Source organism: Triturus cristatus, chromosome 9 (genome assembly GCF_964204655.1).
Source record: "Triturus cristatus chromosome 9, aTriCri1.1, whole genome shotgun sequence".
Lineage (NCBI taxonomy): Eukaryota > Metazoa > Chordata > Amphibia > Caudata > Salamandridae > Triturus > Triturus cristatus.
The window spans coordinates 1,149,439,708-1,149,458,726 of NC_140592.1; the positions used below are offsets into that span (position 1 = coordinate 1,149,439,708).

The window sequence follows — 19,019 nt, forward strand, 5'->3', positions numbered from 1 at the left end:
TACAGAACCAAGCAATGAACCTGATCTAATCTGATTGGAAGAGAAACTGCTTCTGTCAGAAAAACGCTGGGGGAATAATCTGGTCTTTAAAATAAGGTTGCTGTTGGCATTGCTCTGGCTAGCGTTGTATGGATCATAATGATGATCTGCTGTATTTGTTTACCAATTGTAAGAAACTGGCTCTATATATACACCGCACCAAAGTGAGTTACAGTGTATATAGAGTCCCAGAGTCCCCAAAGGTAGGCAGAGGTTAAAGTTAGATAGAACCTTACTCTCTAAAGTGGTAGCTTGGTCGAGCAGTAAGACAGTATCAGAGGACAGTGTTAATCATTTGATGCACACACTCAGTCAGCAAATGAAGTCACACACTCAAGAACTGAACTCTAGGCCAATTATTGTTGTATAAAAATATCTACTGCTGTTTTATTTTTCTAGAACCAAGCAAGCCTGGCACAGGTAAGCATATAAATATGTTGCAGTAATATGATGCTTTGTTTGTAATACAGTTAAAAAATGCAGTAGAAATTATACTGGTTTTGGTTGACAGAAAATGTAGCAGATTGCCACACTTAGCAGGTAAAGTACATTGGAATGAGTGGACTTTTTCAATAAATTGCACGCAAGTTACTTTTTCGTTACTTTTTCTAACTCAGTGCTGGATGCCTAGATTCAGCACTGGGACATTTCCTGAAAACAGTTGAGAAAATGCGTTTTTGTTATTTGTGTGATCTTTAAAGAATATTTTCAGAATTCAAAACTCCACACGTAGAAACTTTTTGGAGCAGTACATTGAAATGAATGGGATTCAACAGAAAATTGCAGGTAAGTAGCTTTTACGATATTTTTTCTAACTCAGTGCTGGATGCCTAGATTCAGCACTGGGACATTTCCTGAAAGCAGTTGAGAAAATGCGTTTTGATTATTATTTTGATTTTTAAGGAATATTTCAAGTTTTCAAAACTCCACACATGGAAGAAAAACAGGTTATCGGTTTGCAGGTAAGTAAACGACTGTGGGAGTTAAGGTTCTGGGGTTAGACTCAGGGGTCCCCTAGGGTCAGTGATGCACTGTGATTGCACCCTCAGTGCACTAGGGAGGCGGGGTGCAGAGTGTTGAGGCCCAATGTTATCCTATGGAGGACAGGGGGCTTCCGGTTGGTGGCTGCTGGCTAGCAGGCCACACTGCTGTGGTAGCAAAGCTCCTAGGGTTTAGCTCAGGGCAAGTTGGGGACCAAAGTAGCACCAAAGGTGCACCCTCAGCGGCACTAGGCGTCCGGGTGCAGGGGGCTGTTTTGAGGTAGGGTAACCTGTTTCCAATGGAGAACCTCCGGGACAAAGAAACACTGCAGGCTCGGGAACGAGGATCTTCTGGGTGCGACCACCACTTCGAGGGGTAAGGTGGGATGTTGTGGGTTGGTTAGGCACCGTTGGTTTGGGCACACAAGGCCGTGGGGCGTCGGGTGCAGGGGTGCCTTGGGACGTCGGATTTTCTTACCCGCTCTGGTCGCGGTGGGGGGGTGGGGTCCTCTGGATTGAGGTTGCTAGGCGGCGTCAGGAGGCTTGAGGCAGGTCAGGGGTCACCGGATCTCGGTTCAGGATCACCGGGGGGGGGGGGAATCTCCTCGTGGTGTTGATTCACTCGAGCTCGGGCTGGGGTCGGTGGGTGCAGAGTGTGCTAGATTCGCGGTCTCTGGCTGGCACCAGAAGCTGCAGTTTAAACACGTCCGGTGTTCTCGGGAGATAGAGTCCTGGAAGTGAAGGCAGGCAGGTCCTCCGGGGTTTGTGAGGTTGCTGGCTGCAGGACACGCCTGTATTTCGAAAAAGCAGGTTCGAGGGGAGACAGGCCTGAAGGGCTGGGGCCAAGTCAGTGGGTGTCGTCCTCTTGTTAGCTCTGCACGGCTCTTCGGTCCTTCTTCTTATCTTCTTTTCTTGTGGTTTCTAATCTGAGGAAGCAGGTTCAGGATGCCCCCTAAATACTAAATTTAGGGGCGTTACAGGTAGGTAAAGGGCAGGGACCAATGGGTCCCCTTCCCTTGGGTGGGTACACCCCCTATTCTGCCACTCTCCTGTGGGAGGGGGCAGGAGCCCGTCCCTGGTTGGCAGAGTCCCCCCATCCTCACGATGGTGGGGACTCGAGGTTGTGCTTCACCTCGCCTCCTCCACCTGAGGGGTGGAGTTGGCAGAGGTGGGCACACCTCCCTTCCTCACTTGTTTTTCCCGCCGGTTCTCCCGCCCAAAGTGGGGGGTAGAACCAGTGGGGACCAGCTGCTGAAGGCAGCAAATAGTCTCGAGAGGCTCACAAAGGCGGCATGCCTTTGAAGCTTCTCCTTCGTGACCCCTGCCCATCCTGGGGGAGGAGCATTGGCACTTAGTCCCAGGATGTGCATTGTTTCAGGCCCCCGAGAGCAGCAGGCTCTCGACCCAGGGGTCAAGAAACATGGCTGGTGGTGGCAGTCTACGCAGCCACTCAGTCAGGTCACTAGAAGTTGGTCGAATTTCAGGGGGCATCACTAAGATGCCCTCTGTCGTACATTTTACATCAAATCCCACACTGGCATCAGTGTGGGTTTAATGTGCTGAAAAGTTTGATACCAAACTTCCCAGTCTTCAGTGTAGCCATCATGGTGCTGTGGAGTTCGTAATGACAAACTCCCAGCACGATATAATCTTAAAGGCAACACTGCACTTACAGGGCCCAGGAATGGACTTGGGCACTGTAGGGGTACAGGGCTCATGCACCTGTACCCTCACCACTGGTATAGGGCACCGAGCTAGAGGGGTGACTGATGTATGCCAGGGGAGTGGTTTGTGGGCGTGGCACACAGTGATGTGTGCCATGTCGACTCTTGTTTTGTTCTGCACCATGATACGCAGCCTGCAAAGGCAGTGTGTGAGTGTCAGCGTACAGGACCTCTAAGGGTGGCACAATAAGTGCTCCAGCCCTTAGAGGCCTTCTCTGGTCACAGTGCCCTGGGTACCTGTGGTACAATTTACCAGGGGCTGACATGAGGCCAGAGATGCCAATTGGGTTTAGGCTTCAATGCAGGTTTAGGGAAGGAACACAGGCCTTGGGTACCTGATTGGCAGGGCACACTCAGTCAAAGTACATCAGCAATTCAGGAAAAAGTTAGATAAGCCTTCTGAAACATTAAATATTACTGTTTGATGGTGCTCATTTTGTCAAGAGTTTAACAGCAAAATGTCTGGAGAAGGACCAAGAGAATGGTACTAAAGCCCTTCGTAAAAATGTAAAGGTATATTCACTTCTACAGAAGAGAAAGGGGCATTGTGGAGGACTGGGTGCTACAAAGCCAGAAGCTGTACGGCTAACCACAAGAGGGGTGAATCTTCTGGGTCATAAGGCACTTCCTGGTTATTTGCATTAGAGTAGTATACACCATCTCTGCTTTAGTAACCCCCCCCCCCCCCTTTTGTGTGGCAACAATTAGTTTCACTGGCTTCCTGCTTCGATAGTTTTGCACCAGCTTGGCATTACACGCTTCTGTTCCCTTCCCTGTCCCCTTATTTGTTGTCTATCTGATTTGTTTATAGTTGACTAGCTGCTGCAAGGTCTCCGATATTAGGCGCACTGTGGAGCACTGCTGTTATCCAGGTCGATCAGACTCTCAAGACCACAACACCTACTCATGATTCAGATAAGTGTTCCTTACAAGTTAAGTGTTTAATATAAGATTCCCACCTCTGTTCTTGCATTACCAGTGTGCGTATAATGTTGGCTTATCAGTGTTCCATCCATGTGGCAGAGGCTTGCCTTTGCAGAACGCCAATTCCTGACTCCAGGCCAGGTTTCTTTCATCTATCTATAGCCAGCAAGAAGTTCTGTCTCTCTCTCACCCTTCCATGTTTTATCCTCCTTCCTCGTGAAGTTAGTGTATAAAAGCCACCTCCCTGGAGAGCCAAGCATAGCTACAGAAGCAGGACATTTATTTAGTAGTATAATTAACAAAACACTAACCATGACCCCAAAATATTTCAGAGCGCCTACTCGGATTTCATACACATAATATACCATGAATGCCAGAAACTGAAGGCTATAATGCATAAAGGACCTGAACCTGGGCAAATTGCTCGATGAACAGGAGTGGGCAAATAATGATGCTGAAGGGGGGTACAATCTTAGGCAAGAAATGCCATAATGGTATTAGAACATCCCACCTAGTGAGAGTACTATGTTCTAAATGTAATAAATGGATAAACAGACAAAACAACATTGGAATATTAAAAGCAGAAGGTCTGTCCCAGCCATTTTTGGCCATGAGACACTCTAATGTCTAACTTATTTTTCGACATTCTAACATTCTAATATTAAATCACATCTAAACTGGTATTCCACTTTTCAAAATCAAGGCTGAAATTGGTGCCATCACTAAAGTAACGAATTACTCACTAAATGCATCTCATTTTCAATTCTCAAATAGTCTAGTATATATGTGCACTAAACCCCTGATGCAAGATTTATATTGATAACGACCCGGGGGATCTCCTTGATGTATTACTTGGTTTAGTCTGATCAACACTAATCAGGGAGAGACACACTGCTGAAATGGCATAATGATATATTCCTGACCAGTCTATCCAAATGACATTTTCCGCGCAGTTGCTCTCTGGGTAGGTGTTTGAATACAGACAGACAGTGCCACAGCAATGTAATTCAACTTCATTGGTGACAGTACTGCTTTTAGAGCAAGTTAAACTTTCCCAGTTACAATATCTTTCTGAGAGGTTATTCTTCTTTGGGGGCCCATCGTCCATGCACAGCCAACCTTGGAATAAGGAGTTGGATTTGATCGAGCGATAGGAAGAGACCTTTCGAAAGGAACCCTGTTCTGCACGTTACCTTGTTGTTCACCATAATAGAACACCCGAAGAGCTGTGGAGTAGAGGGCTACATGCTCTTACAATATCTTGTTCCATACTACCAAGGGTTTGCTAGGCTCCATGGAAATGGTCTGATATGGAACCTTGCTTTGTCTAATTTGGTTTCCGGTACTCTGCACCGCCACTTAATTGTCTTGTCAACACTGTACTTATGACAGTCTGCCACATAGTGGCGACGCTCATCTAATTTAGAGATGAGCATAACAACGGGTGTTTATGACTACAAGACACATACAAAATTACTAATACCTGCCTCGCCAGCCATTCATTTAGCTGTGGGGACCTGGAATAATCTGAACTGTTGCACTTGCATGCTTTAGTTGTTTTGGCAGCGATGACAGGGGCAAAGGGTGGTGCACGCTGCAGTGGTCTACTGGTCAGAGCCCTGGCACATTGCATGCCATGGGGTGGTAAAATGTTATCTTAAAGACAGAACATTATAGGGTTAGCTTTGTTCAATGTTTTTCTTGATTACTGGATAGTATGTCCTGCATAAATCCATAGAGCAAATCTAGCTCTCTGTGATAACTGGGGGCAATTTGTTAGAGCAAAAAGCATTGCCAATTTTTGTAGTCTAAAGTGGTCTGAAATTCCTGTATTGGTTTAGGTTATCCCCACTAGAAAGCAGCAGGAGTATTATTTATTTGAATCCTCATACCACTACTTTTTGTAATCAGAAGGTGCACCCGGATGGCTGCTGACGGGTGGAACAGCCAAGTGATAATTCATTGCCTTGTACTTTTTTATTCGCCTCTCCAGGTGCAGTGTCGGCCTCTGGGTCTGCTGTCGCTGCTAGCAGGATGGATGAACCAGATTTGGAGGTAGACTTTTCCACAAGTTTTCAGCTGATCTCGGTGGGATAAAATTTCCTTTAACTGCAGCAAACCGACTTCAATGCTTCATGTATTTCTGCATCTTCTGGATCTCTCCATCTACTTAAGATTTGAAGAGATTTACAATTAAAAATAGGACCTTGAATTTTGAGTCAGGCATGTAGGAGTCTCAAACATGAGGAATGACTCAAAGACATAATACTGGCCTAATAATAAGCAAACATCGACACTGGCTACTTTGTGCATATGATCATTTGGCCTGACATGATCATCCTTTAGAATCTGTATTAAACTTTTAGTCTCTTGGGACTAGAACTAAATCCCTAAGTGCATGGTCACAGTAGTCCAGGAAAGCTAAAGAATGTGCCTCTTCAAGTGAAGTTGACATGCCTACTCTCATTGCACGGAGTCACTGAGGACTAAGAAGAACAATGGACTAGTCTGAGAAGAAACTTAATACATTTTCAGATAGATTCTCATCTGGTTGTAAGGTACCCTGACTAGGGAACTGTAATGTCTCTCCTGTTTGGGCACACCTATGAACTTATAAGGGTGGGTTCAAGGAACTCTCCAATTAGCTGTACATGTCTAGTTAACCGCATTGTCTCCACATTAAACAGGTCGGTGGTGGCACTTTCACTGTTGAATGCCTCCAAATCATATGTCTCTGTGGTGAACAGAAGACAAATGAAGATTGTGGTAGCACTCAGACAAAGGAACAAAGAACTTTTCATGGATGTTTTCCCTGAAGCATCACAGAGGTGTAATAGCAGACTATACAACTTCAAAGTTGATGGTTTCAACTCTCATTGGCCTTTCGATAGGACGGGAATTTGAGGAGGAAAATAATTTCTTTTTCAGAGAAGGCCCAAATGAGGTCTCCACTGAGCTCCTTCTGTCTTGAAGCCGACTTAAAGAACAAGCATTGGCATAGCCAATAGGTCTCGCGTTTGGGACCTTATAAGTATTTAATTATGCAGCACAATATCCATAGTGCAACATCAACTGTTGCATGGCTAAACACTTATAATGTCCCAAAGGCGAGATCTATTGGCTATGCCAATACTTGTTGGATTGGATTGGAAGCCAGTGGAGGTCTTTGAGGTGTGTGGTGATGTGTGTGGGGTAATCGGAGTGTGAGTTTGGCAGTAGAGTTCTTTATGGTCTGAAGTTTTCTAGCTAGTTGTGTCTCGATTCCTACATGGAATGCATTGCCATAGCCCGCTTGTTGGGGTGACGGTTCTGCGAGTGTGGAGAGGCAGCCACTTGAAAATGTTCTTCAGCATCCCGAGTGTGGTTGGTCACAGTAAGCTGGCTGTTGACTACTATTCAGAGGTTCTTCACATGGTTGGGTTGGAAATGGGTACAAGTTCAGTTAGCCACCAGGTGGAGTGTTACAGCAAGGTGTCTTTTCTGAATAGGATTACTTCTGTTTTGTTGCTGTTGCGTTTGACGCAGTTGATTTTCATCGATCTGGTGACTTCAGACATGCAGGTAATAAATTGGTCCGGATGTTCGGTGTCCTTTCAGAGAGGGAGAGGATGAGCTGGGTGTTGTCTCCATAGGAAATACCATTGATCCTATGGGCACGAATAATGCATTGCAATGTAGGTGTTGAGCGGTGTGGGGCTGAGTGGGGATACTTGTGGTACTTCGCAGAAGGGGTTAGTGGTGACTGAGGTTAAAGGAGTCAAGCTAACTGACTGGGTGCAGCATGTAAGAAAAGAGCAGAGCTGCTGAAAGTGAGTCCTTAAATGCCTGCTTTGTGTAGGCATTGAATGAAGATTGGGTGGGAGATAGAATCGAAGGAGGCAGATCGATTCAGAAGTATTGGGGGAAGTGTCCCCTTTTCCATGATCAATCAGATGTTATCCTTGAACGGCAATGAGACGATTTAAGTGCCTAGGCTGGGTGTGAATCCGGGTTCAAATGGTGCCAAGGAGGTAGTTTTTGTTGAGATATGTGGCTACACGTTTGTTAGTGATCTTCATGACTTTTGTCTGGAAGGGTATCAGGAAGATGTGTCAGTAGTTGGCTCGATTCCTTGGGTCTACTGAACGTTTTTTGAGGAGAAACATGGCATGATTCTAGTCGCCCCGGAATGTGGCTGTGTTAACAGAATCGCTCAGATCGGAGTGCGGGCAGTGCTGTTGGGTCCAGTACTTTAGTAAAGACGTGATGAGGGCAGGGGTCCCAGGGTGCGCCGGAGTGTTGGACTGCATGGTCGCGGTGGTTTCCTGAGAGGTGATGGTGTACCAGGTGGTCAATTTGGTGATTGAAGTGACAAGTAAGGCAGCGGCGAGGGCAGATTGGTCTGGTTGGGTAGGTGGGGTCAAAGTTGTCATTGATGCTGGTGATTTTGCTACTGACAAAAAGGGACAGCTACATGCATAGGTCCTGTGAGGGAGTGATGTTGGTAAAGCTTGCTGTCTGAGAGGTGAAGTCTTTCACAAGGGAGAAGATTTCCTTGGTGCTGCTTTTGGATGTGCTCATGAGAGTAGAGAGGTTGGCAGCTCTGATTTGCTGGTGTTATCGTTTGACACTTGATCGTAGGTGCTCTTGTCTAAGTCATCCTGGCTTAGTATCCATCTATGTTCTAGTTGCCTGCAGTGGCGTTTTGCAAGTTTGAGCTCTTCTGTATACCAAAGGTAACGGAACAGTAGTGTGGGCTACATGGGCTGCACCAGTAAATAAGTCCTCAAAATCTGATGTAGCACAAAGGTGCCCTCACTTGACTTGACCCCACTACTGAGAGGTGGAAAACGAATTTCTCTTCTAATAGCAAAGATTTAATCTGTATACCACCTTGCTTATGGTCTTCGTCTGTTGGACTTGGTGGTCTTTTGTGGGGCCAAAGTGCCTGCGAAGGAGGCGATCCTGACATTGAAGTTGGAAATGGCTCTGTGGAGGTTGTTGAGGTGCTGTGGTCGGTGATATAGGAACACTGGGAACCAGCATTGTTCAAAGATCTTTTTCCAGCTTTTTCACTGGGGTTTATCTGAGGCTGGCGATGCTGGGGTCCAAAGGTATCTAGTGGCTTGAGTGTGGCCTTCCACTCGCTGGGTGAGTCTGAGATTTGTCGGGCCCTCCAGGAAGTCAGCACTGTTGGGGTTGGTGACATCTCCCGGGTGGTGGTTGAGGTCATCTAGGAGGATAAATGTACTGGAGCCGAGTATCAAGGGGGCAATGAGAAACGTAAAATGTGCTTCTGAGGGTGGCTCGTGGTCTAGGGAGTGGGGAGAGAGGAGTTATATGAGAATGCCGGTCAGTGTGTAGTTGACGGTGATGTGGAGTTTGAAAGTCAGGTGTTCCATGTCACTGTTGGTGTTTGTCAAGGTAACGGAGCACTGAATGTGCTCTTTGTAGATGATGGAGAGTACCCCTCAGAGACTGTTAATCCTATCCTGCCTTCTGTTCTTATACCTGGGATGATAGCTGTGACGATGGTGGGAGCTGATGTGTGGGTCAGCCAAGTGCCTGTCAAGATAAGCAGGTAATGAGAGTCGTCATGCAGCAGGTTCCAGATACCAGGGTCACGTTTGGTGAGGGAGCAGGTGTTGAGGAGGAGGTACGAAATGGGAAGGTTGGGAGCGGGGAAGTGGTGGTGGTGGTGGGGGGGGGGGGGTGAAGTTGCAGGTCAGCTTGAGGCCAGAACTCATTCAGTATCTTGAATGTGATTCCCGATATAGACAGGTGTCTTTTCTACATTGGCAAACTGGGATAGGAAAATGTGGTAATCACTCAGTTCCAAGCTTCTCAAGGGCCAACAAAATGACTCTGGACATAATCACTATGTATGTATGGTCATTCTACTGAGCACAGAGTAAAAGTGTTACAAAGCAGCCAAATCTTTCCTCTTTTAACAAAAGGCCAGGGAGCCATAGGTGCCATAGCTAGTCTTCCATTATGCAAGATGTTGTGGTCGAGAAGAAAGTCTTAATATTCCCAATATTCCATTATCTGTGAGAATGGGATTGAGAGACAGTCACCCTTCTTCCACGGTCCTGAAGGGATGAAGCAGCATTTAAACCAAGTCTCTTGTTGCACGGTAAATGGATGCACTGACAATGACAACACTGTTGCATGATTAAAAATAGTCATCTACAAAGTCAATTTCCAGGACTCATTTTGACAGTTAGATAAATTAAATAACATTCCTCAGTCCGGAATAATACTGCTAAGGAGAGGTGGGAGGGGAGCTGCACGGCTGCTGCACCCTACAGACTGGTTTCAAATTAGCCAGTATGCTCCAGCTCTTCCGCTAATCCAGAGAATGGGGTGTTACTGACTCACTAGAGGTATTCACAAGCAGCTGTACTGGAATACAGAAACAGTATATTTTCACAGAAAACCCAAGACAACAAACACTATCTCGACTGACGTCCACCTTTGAACTGAATAAAGCAAAGAGTCCCCCCCCCCCCCTCCCTCCCCCCTTAGTTGTTTTGGACAAACCCAAGTGATTCCACACAACGCCAAAATGGTCAGAAATGTACAATGGTATATTTTTCACAAATAGCATCTTGCAGTAAAGGACACAAAGCTGTTTATCAGATTAACTTATCTGCAGCACACCAATACTACACTACAGGATAATAATGTTCTAAAAAAAAATTAAGCATTGTAAAAATTACAAAAATACACAGCACAAACCTCTTGGTGTTTCTATCGAGTTCAAGTCACCCAACGGTGCACGCAGCACTGAATGGTCTAACGTCCTAATCAGTCCCATATCAAACATGGTGGATGCTCTCCCTGCCCACAAGAGAATGGTCTCAAAATAGATAAAGACGTGGAGACTCTGAAGGTGGAACAAGTTCACCGCCCTCTCTCCTCGGAGGCAGAGATATGACACGCGAGCTGAATATGTATAGCCGCGTGCCACTGACATTCTTTAGGCTAAACTGCCAGAAAGGTGGGGCGGAGCTACAGATGAAAAATATATAATGACCGATTTTGCTGCTCTTAACTACATAATGAACGTGTTTAATGTTTGAACTGCAGAAGATGCGGAGGGGGTTGGTGCGGCAGTTGTGTCACTATGTCCCAAACTGGCCATAAAGTGTACTGCTAAACGGGCAAAGCATACGCTTAGGCAACACGAATGAGTGCTACGAAATTAAAGATGCCACGCTCCCCATTGTGACCAGACAAAACCACCGGAATGTCCAGTTTAGCTTCTGCCTCTTAATTGTCATGTAAACGCAATGGTAAATCGCCATGACAATCCCAGAAGATTAAACAAACTGGTAATATTGTACTGCTGCAAGCCAAGGCTCGATAACCCATGCTGTGCAGCCAAAATGCACTTTGGCAGCCATCGCCAAGTGGAACCAGTGTGAACACGTATTTGGGGGAGAACTAGTAAAACGGCCATTTCACAAGTGGTTTCTCGTCGGTGATGTCTTTATGCTCTCAAAAAGTAATCAAGCCTCAACCTTCAGCAAACTTGACTAAAACCCTCGCTAAACTGTTTCTGATGACACAAGGCAAACGAGAAGTTAAACATCGTCCTGGAAATGCCAGAGCCCAACGATTCATAGAAATTGCTTCATTTCGAAGCAGCACGTTTACTGGTGTCGATGCACTGCTGCTCTTTGTCGATTGAGACTCCACGTGTTTATACACCACACGTGTAAACGCACAAGCACTTCAAGTACTGAATTAATACTCATTCTACTTCTAAAAACCTTTAGCACTACAATCCATCTTACAACTGAGCGAAGGCAAGCCAGACACGTTTTATACACGGTTTACTGTAGGACTGTAGCTGTAAAAGTTAAGTCGGTAACAAAAAACAATAAGTTTAAAAAAAATACTTTCTCTGGAGCGACAATACTGGCGTGAAAACAAACGTAATTATCAGAGCATTTAGGGGAAGAATTGTGCCAGTGGTTATGTCCGTATTCCTCCTTCGGCCCAATTTCTTTTCTAAGTCAAGAAACCCATCAAACAAATCACAGACCACACTTATGTTTTTGACCACTTGCTTAGGGAATTTGTAGCATCTTAAACTTTGGTAGTACTTTGCATGCAGCTGTCTGTATGCACAAACTAGTTTAACATATGCTTTTATTCTTTCTAGTCAAGGTCCATTCGCAAAAGCACAGTTCACTGGAGTAAGCAGCCCCTACCCTGTGTGCCCAGCGGCAAAAGCATTTATTTCCGGTGATTAATTACTTTTGGAAGTTAAGGCAGCAGACCTCAGTCAAAAATATTAAACTTCAGCCTTTGCTCGTAACTGATCTTCCATCAATCCTCGACTAGAGGCAGTCAAGATATAGTGTTCGTGCACCATCGAAGTGGTCAACTTGGTCGACATCTGACATCTGGCACCACAGAGAATATTGCAGGCCTAAAATCACACAGGACACATCATTAGAATTAGACTCAACTTCTTTAGAGACAAGGCTTCCAGAGACAGCTGGCCAGTACACAGGACCAATAATGCGGCAGGTGAAGTTGAGGCAAATCTTTTAGCTTTTAGCAGATGTCTTACTTCTCCACAGATTTTGGGCGTTTTGCAAATTTTCCTCACACTTTTAAATTGTGGATATTGTTCCCGGAATGTCTATGTAAACCCTAATATACAAGCAGTGAGAAACTGTGCAGGTACACAAGAAAGGACAAGCCCGGGAGTGGGGTGCGCGCGCTAAAAGGAATTTTTAAAAAAGCCCACAAGTGGGTCGCACGCACTCAAAATAATTTAAGTTCTGCAGCAGGCACAGTGTGGGGCCGCTGCTCGCTCCCGAGCTCCCTAGGCCAGGGGAGAGAGAAGGCGGGACATGCACCCGCCTTTGGCCAATTGTGTGCTGTCTTTCTTAGAAATTTATTGCAGCCAGTGTCCAGCCGGACAAGGCACCTTTAATAAGTTGAAATGGTTTTCATTGATCCAAAGAATGCAAGTTAAATCATAGTGGGACACAAGCCTGTATCCTGAGACTTGCATATCGTGAGGACAACATGTGAAACACATTCATAGTGCAGTTCTATGCAAATGTATAATTAACTACTATGTTTTTTCCCCCCTTTTTCCTTGCATTTTCTCCCAAACTTTCCTATGGTTTTTGTTTGCCTTATTATTTCTTGTAAATTCAGGCATTTGTTTATGGGCAATTTATTTTGATTAGTCCTGATGATGATCCGATATCTCCCTGATATGGATCGAAACGCCATCGACACAATTGTCCACCTTACACATTCTAATTTGTGTATATAACGTACTGTGAAGGTGACAGTATATGTATTAGATGTTTCGCTACTCTATATACTTCTAAGAAAGAAACATCACCGAAATTGCCTGAATGTGTTTCACATGTTGTCCTCACGATATGTAAGTCTCAGGATACAGGCAGGTGCCTTGTCCGGCTGGACACTGGCTGCAATATAGTACCAATCTTGGCTATATTCATTATATTACTAATTTCGTTTTGATTTCAGGGACCATTGTTTCCTTTAATAGATAACCTCCCAAGGTCCCTGTCCAATTCCTTTGGGTGCCCTTGTGTTTTTTCATATACATGTCTTTCTTAGAAAGACGCATGCAAAGGCCAATTGCAGGTGTGGTCGGAGTTTAAAGTCCTAACTAGAAGCCTCGCAGAGCAGCTCATGTGCGATAGCTTAGGCGAGATCTAAATAGGGAACCTTTTAAAACATGTCTAACTTCTTAATGGCGTTACAGTCTGGAAAACAAACCAATTAAACTATGTAGCTCTCTTTCCAAGGCTTCTTACAATCATGGGGAAGGGAAAATGGCAGATAGACAGAGACTCCCTACTGTAATAAAAAAGGTTGATCTTGGTTTGTGATGTCAATATCTTTTTCAAATATCAATAATAAACAATAAGCCTTAACAAGGTAAAATGATGTTTGTGGATTCTAGTTCCAAAGAACTACCCAACTGGCAATGAAAAAGCTTTACTACCCAACCTCCCTGCATTGGAACCTTGGGAGCCATTAGAGCAGCCATGTCAACATTCTTCTATTTATAGAGAATATCTCTATGCAGCATCACCTGAATTTTTCTTTTTAAATGACAAATTAGTGTAATATTTATAATTAGAATAGGCTCTTCAAAAAAAGGACAAAAAAGACCCCTTCAAAAGTAATGATTTATGAAATCATGTACCTTTATCTCAAATGTATCTCAGGACTCTACACATAGGCACAGAAATGATTATGCTTTTGAACAACAAAGATTCCATTAAGAGGGAGGTAGCTGTACAAATAACCATGAATGTGCAGTCAAAAAGCTTAAGGTGCAACAGCATCTCAGAAAGACAATCTGGTTGAAACTCCTGCGAATAACATGAGCCAGAACAGAGAAATACACTGAAATACACTGAATTAATAGTGGTTCCCTTTGAGTAAGGATGCATTTACAAAGAGTAAATGTAGAATATCCACCTTAGGAGGAAGCTCAACCCTTTGGCTGAAAGATAAACTCATTTGGCACTCTATATACACAAAAATGAAGGCAATTCATCTATGAAGAAATGAGAGCTACTCAATTAAAGAGACCATAATCTCCCCTAAAAGGATGACTGTTCCTTATTATACCCACTTCTTATATATCTACCCCATATTAGCCTTATGTAAGTCATCAAATACTATGACAAATACGTTTTTTCGTATTTAAAAGTGAAGGACTGGGCACTCGCCAAAGCTTTATTTTGTTTCTTCAAAATTCTGGGGGGGGGCGGGGGGGGGGGGGGGGGGAGGTCGTCTGGCTCAGAATTTGTATTTATCTTAAAATCACTCACAACATATTACTCTAGTTTCTACACAGTAATGATATATAATTATTATATATTACCTCTATACATAATTTATCAAATGATAAAACACTGAACCCATTTCAAGTGGCTCCTACACATTAGAGAAATGTCAAACCAGCTCTTCGTGTAATACATAATGAACCAAAAAAGGCAACAATTTCACTTCTCCTTATTGAAAAACTGAATGGGAGTTTAAACGGAAACATTAAATTTAATTATTCTAACAATTATCATTACCTTTTTTGCCTTTTATTTTTCTGCGCTTGTTTTTCCGCTCCAAACTAGGGATTTCCGGAGAACAATCCTGGTAAAACAAAATGTAGTTGGAGACGAATGTGATGCCTTCAGAAAATATGTCAAATGGTTATGCAGCTCAAAGATGTGAACAAAAAACAGAGTACATATGCACTGCAAAAAAATTCACATAGCCACAGTCAGCTGATTTTCTACAAAGTAACTAACACTCTATACAAATATCAGTTCACAATGTTATGACAAGGTTACCTGTATTACATTGTGTTACACCTGGCATCTTTTGGCGTATTTCCCCAATCTTTTTTCTTTCTGATCTCCTGTTTTTGATGGTATGCTGGACTTCGTTTTTGCTGGTCTAGTGTCCCTGCATACTTCTTCCACTGCTATTCAGTGCTAAAGTGCAAGTGCTCCTACTCTAAACTGTGTTATGATTTGTTGCCATGTTTGTCATATTTGATTTACTAGTATGTCCCTAGAACGGTGCACTGTGTGTGCTCAGGGCCTGTGAATCCAATGCTACTAGTGGGCCTGCAGCACGGATTGTGCCACCCACACAAGCCGCCTTTCAAAGGTGTCTCAGACCTGCCACTGCAGTATCTACGTGCAGTTATAATGGCCATGTCGACCTGGCAAGTGCACCCACTTGCCACGCCCTAGCCTCCTTTCATAAATGTAAATCAAACCTAAGGTAGACCCCAAGGCACCCCTGTGGGCAGGGTGCATTGTGTGTGAAAAGTAGGAAATGTGTTGGTAAGGTTTACATTTCCCGATAGTGAATTGTGCTGATTTCGTTTTTCAATATTGCAACGACTAGCTCTCCCGTAGACTGACATTGGAGCTGCCTTGTAACATTTTACAAGTGTAACTTTCAATTGGGAACAGCAAGATATTTGGAGTTTAGGCTCCGTGAGCTCAGAATTTAATAACACATCTTTTAGTAAAGATGGTTTGTAAATTGGGTGTTTTAAAATGCCACTTTTAGAAAGTGGGCATTTTGTTGCTCAACCATCCTGTGTGTCTCTGCAGGCTTGTGAATTCACTGTCTGGGAGTTGAGGTGTGCCCAGCATATGCTGATGGGCCATCCTGGGCCAGAGTGGTGAGTGGAGTTTTCCCCGATACCTGAATAGGCTGTGGCTGCTCTGCACAATGCCGTCTCCGTCTCCTGTAGTGAGTTTAGGGAGAGGGGAAGGGCACAACTGGTTTCTACGAGCAAGAGGGACTTTCTGCCAAAGACTTTAGAGGGAAAAGTAGTATAAATATTGGGGCCTGACCCCAAAACTTTATAACACTTTTGGACTAAGGACCCTGCCAAGAAAAAGAGCTGCCAGGAGGAGTACTGCCGCTTTGCTGTTTGTTGCTTTGTTGGGTTGGCCTGCAGTTGCCGTTTCGGTCTTGGGCAGTGAAAGGACTTGACTGAACTTTGAGTCCTCCGGTTAAAGTTTATTCAAGGGCTTGAAGTAGAGCTTGCCTCCTGTTGGAAGTCTCAGATACATCAAAGACTTAAGGTTCATCTGCCAACAGCACTGGTAACAGTATTTTAAGCCGCAACAGAAGAAAAACAACTACAATGCCGCCAACAATGCCACTGTCGACTCTGTGACCTGATGGCACCGCCGGAGCATCGCCCAGCTTCACACCACAACCCTGGTCTTACCGCCACAGGATGAGTCACTGAGCCGCTGCTTGCACCGTGACCTGTGGGCACGCACCTCGCATCGCCTTGCTTCACACAGTCACCATGGTATCACAGACGACGATGCTCAAGACTGACATCGACCGCGCTGCCTGCACCATGGCCTGTGGACACCGCTTGTGAGGTACACGAATCATGGTCCTGTCCCACACCACAGCCCTAGTCTATCGACATCAGGGCAACCGACTCCTGCATCGCTAAATAATGCCACTGCTTGCATCGTGCCCTGTGGGCACCACACGCAGCATCGCCCCGCGTCCCCACCTTGGGTCTACTGACAACAGCACTTTAGCAGCGATGACGACACTGCCTGCACCATGACCTTTGGACACTGCACATTGCATCGCCCCGCTTCACACCACAGCCCTGGTCTCACCGATTATGAAAGATGCAGTCACCGAGCCACTGCTTGCATCGTGACCTGTGACACTACACGTCGCTTTGTCCAACTTCGCAATGCACCACCGATGCCATCAACGTCACCGCTCCCAACTTCAACCTCAGGGAGTTCGATCTGCAACGTGTGTGACTTCAAGGGCTGACAACCCCAGCACTGACCCCCAGGATCGACGCCCACTGACACCATCTCTTCGAATTTCATCGCACGGTCCATGACACCCTGCATTTCCAAGGTACTGTTTGCAGGTCTTCCCGACACCGTTGCTGGCCCACACCGTTGCTGGCCCACGACCTTGTGGCCGGCCTGAGCTGTTGGATTTGTTTTATCATTACGCTGTGATAGCCCCGGACAGAGCTATCAACTTCAAAGAACTGTATTTTAAGTTTATTCTTGCAAAATTCATATCTTTGTTACTGTACGTTGGATTTTTATCGTTTTGGTCTTGTTTTACCAAGATATTTATTGGCTATTTTTCTCAAACTGGTGTGGAGGCCTTTTGTAGTATTACCTAGAGTTATGTGCAAATGCTTTACACATTGCCTCTGAGATAAGCCTGACTGCTTGTGCCAAGCTACTAAGGGAGTGAGCAGTGGTTATTTTAGACGTGTAGCTCCCTTATTCTGACTAGAAGGAAGGGTCCCTACTTGGACATGGTGCATACTTCTGCCAGCTAGAAGCTCCCATTTCTAACACACTGTGTCCCATTCTTTCTTCCGTAACGTCTTATCTTGTAGAAACATGAGCTAGCTGAAGATTCATTACCTTTGAATTTCCGTGGCGTGAGACGGGATCTGGAAGATTTTTCTTTGAGCAATACACCTGCGTGCCAATAGGTGGTGTCGGTTGGCTCCGTGTGATGTCATCTGCGCCGTTATGGTGTCCACGTCACCTTTATAGGTGCAACTCAGTGCGCTGATGTCAGTTACTTTACATGGCTTTCCACAGCTGAAGCATGGAGCCATGAAGTGCACTGACATGGGTGTGTTTTGAACAACTAGGGCTCTGAAAGGGAATAGCCCTGACTCTAAAAACCTATCCGCAGTGTGGGGAGAATGGGTGTGTCAGTAAGGAATATGCGGCTAGATCATGCCTCTACCAGATAAGGTATTACCAGAGGTAAATAACTTGTCCATCTGATGAAGACATCTAGCCATAAATTCATTACCTTTGAATAGCTACCCAAGCAATACCACCCTCGGAGGAGGGACTGTGGCTAAGTTAGATAAGGAAGTTCTGCAGACAGAGCGGTCAAAAAGGCCTTCCCTGCGGACTTGACTGTCTAGGCTGTAGTGCTTGGTAAATGAGTGCAGGGATGCCAACATTGTTGCCAGACAAATGTCGAGGACTGGAACTCCATGTGACAATGTTGTTGTACAGCTTTCGCTCTGGTGGAATGAGCGCTTAAGCCTTCAGGGGGCTGCTTTTTGGCCACAGCATAGCAAATATTGATGCAGAGGATGACCAATTGCGAGATCGTACTCCTCTGCACCGTACGACCTTTCTTTGATCCAGCGTACCCAGCGAAGAATTGGTCTTCCACCCGGTACTCTTTAGTGCGGTCAAGGCCCAAAACACTCTTTTTGGGTCCAGGCGGTAGAGTGGCTCCTCTTCTTTAGAGGGGCGCGGGGGAGCGTAGAAAGCAGGCAAGGTGACAGATTGCCCCACATTGATTCGTGTTATAACTTTTGGTAATAAAAGAGACCCTAGTGCAAAGCACCAACTTATGAGGGAGAGGGTCAGGTAAGGAGGCTTGGATGACAGAGCCTGCAATTCGCTCACCCTCCTGGCAGATATAACTCCACTTAAAAGGCGGTTTTGATAGTAAGCAGCCGGAGGGGGCACTTGTGCAGAGGGAAAATAGAGCGCACATTAGGAAGGTGAGAATCAAATTAAGGTCCCACTGAGGCATAATGAAAGGAGAAGGTGGAAACATATGTACAAGACCCTTAAGGAATCCTATTTATAATGGGAAATTTGAATAAAGAGGGTTGGTCTGGCAGCCTGAGGCAGGCAGACAAGGCTGAAAGGTATCCTTTGAGAGTGCCCAGGGCAGAGCCCTGCTGGGCAAGAGTCAAAATAAAAAGCAAAATGGGAGAAAGGGAGCAGAAATAAACCTTTCTGGACAATATTTTACAAATTTGGGCCACCGGCAGGCGTAC

General features: G+C 45.1%; 1 protein-coding gene across 3 annotated transcripts in view; it reads right to left on the bottom strand.

The window, feature by feature from the left end:
• Positions 1-19,019, bottom strand: part of ZNF106 (zinc finger protein 106) — a 387,174-nt gene that overhangs the window by 218,796 nt on the left and 149,359 nt on the right. For all 3 annotated transcript variants that reach the window (XM_085627097.1, XM_085627096.1, XM_085627098.1), the window contains exon 8: positions 14,749-14,815. In XM_085627097.1, coding sequence (XP_085483223.1) covers positions 14,749-14,815 — 67 coding nt within the window. The remainder of the gene's footprint in view (positions 1-14,748; positions 14,816-19,019) is intronic.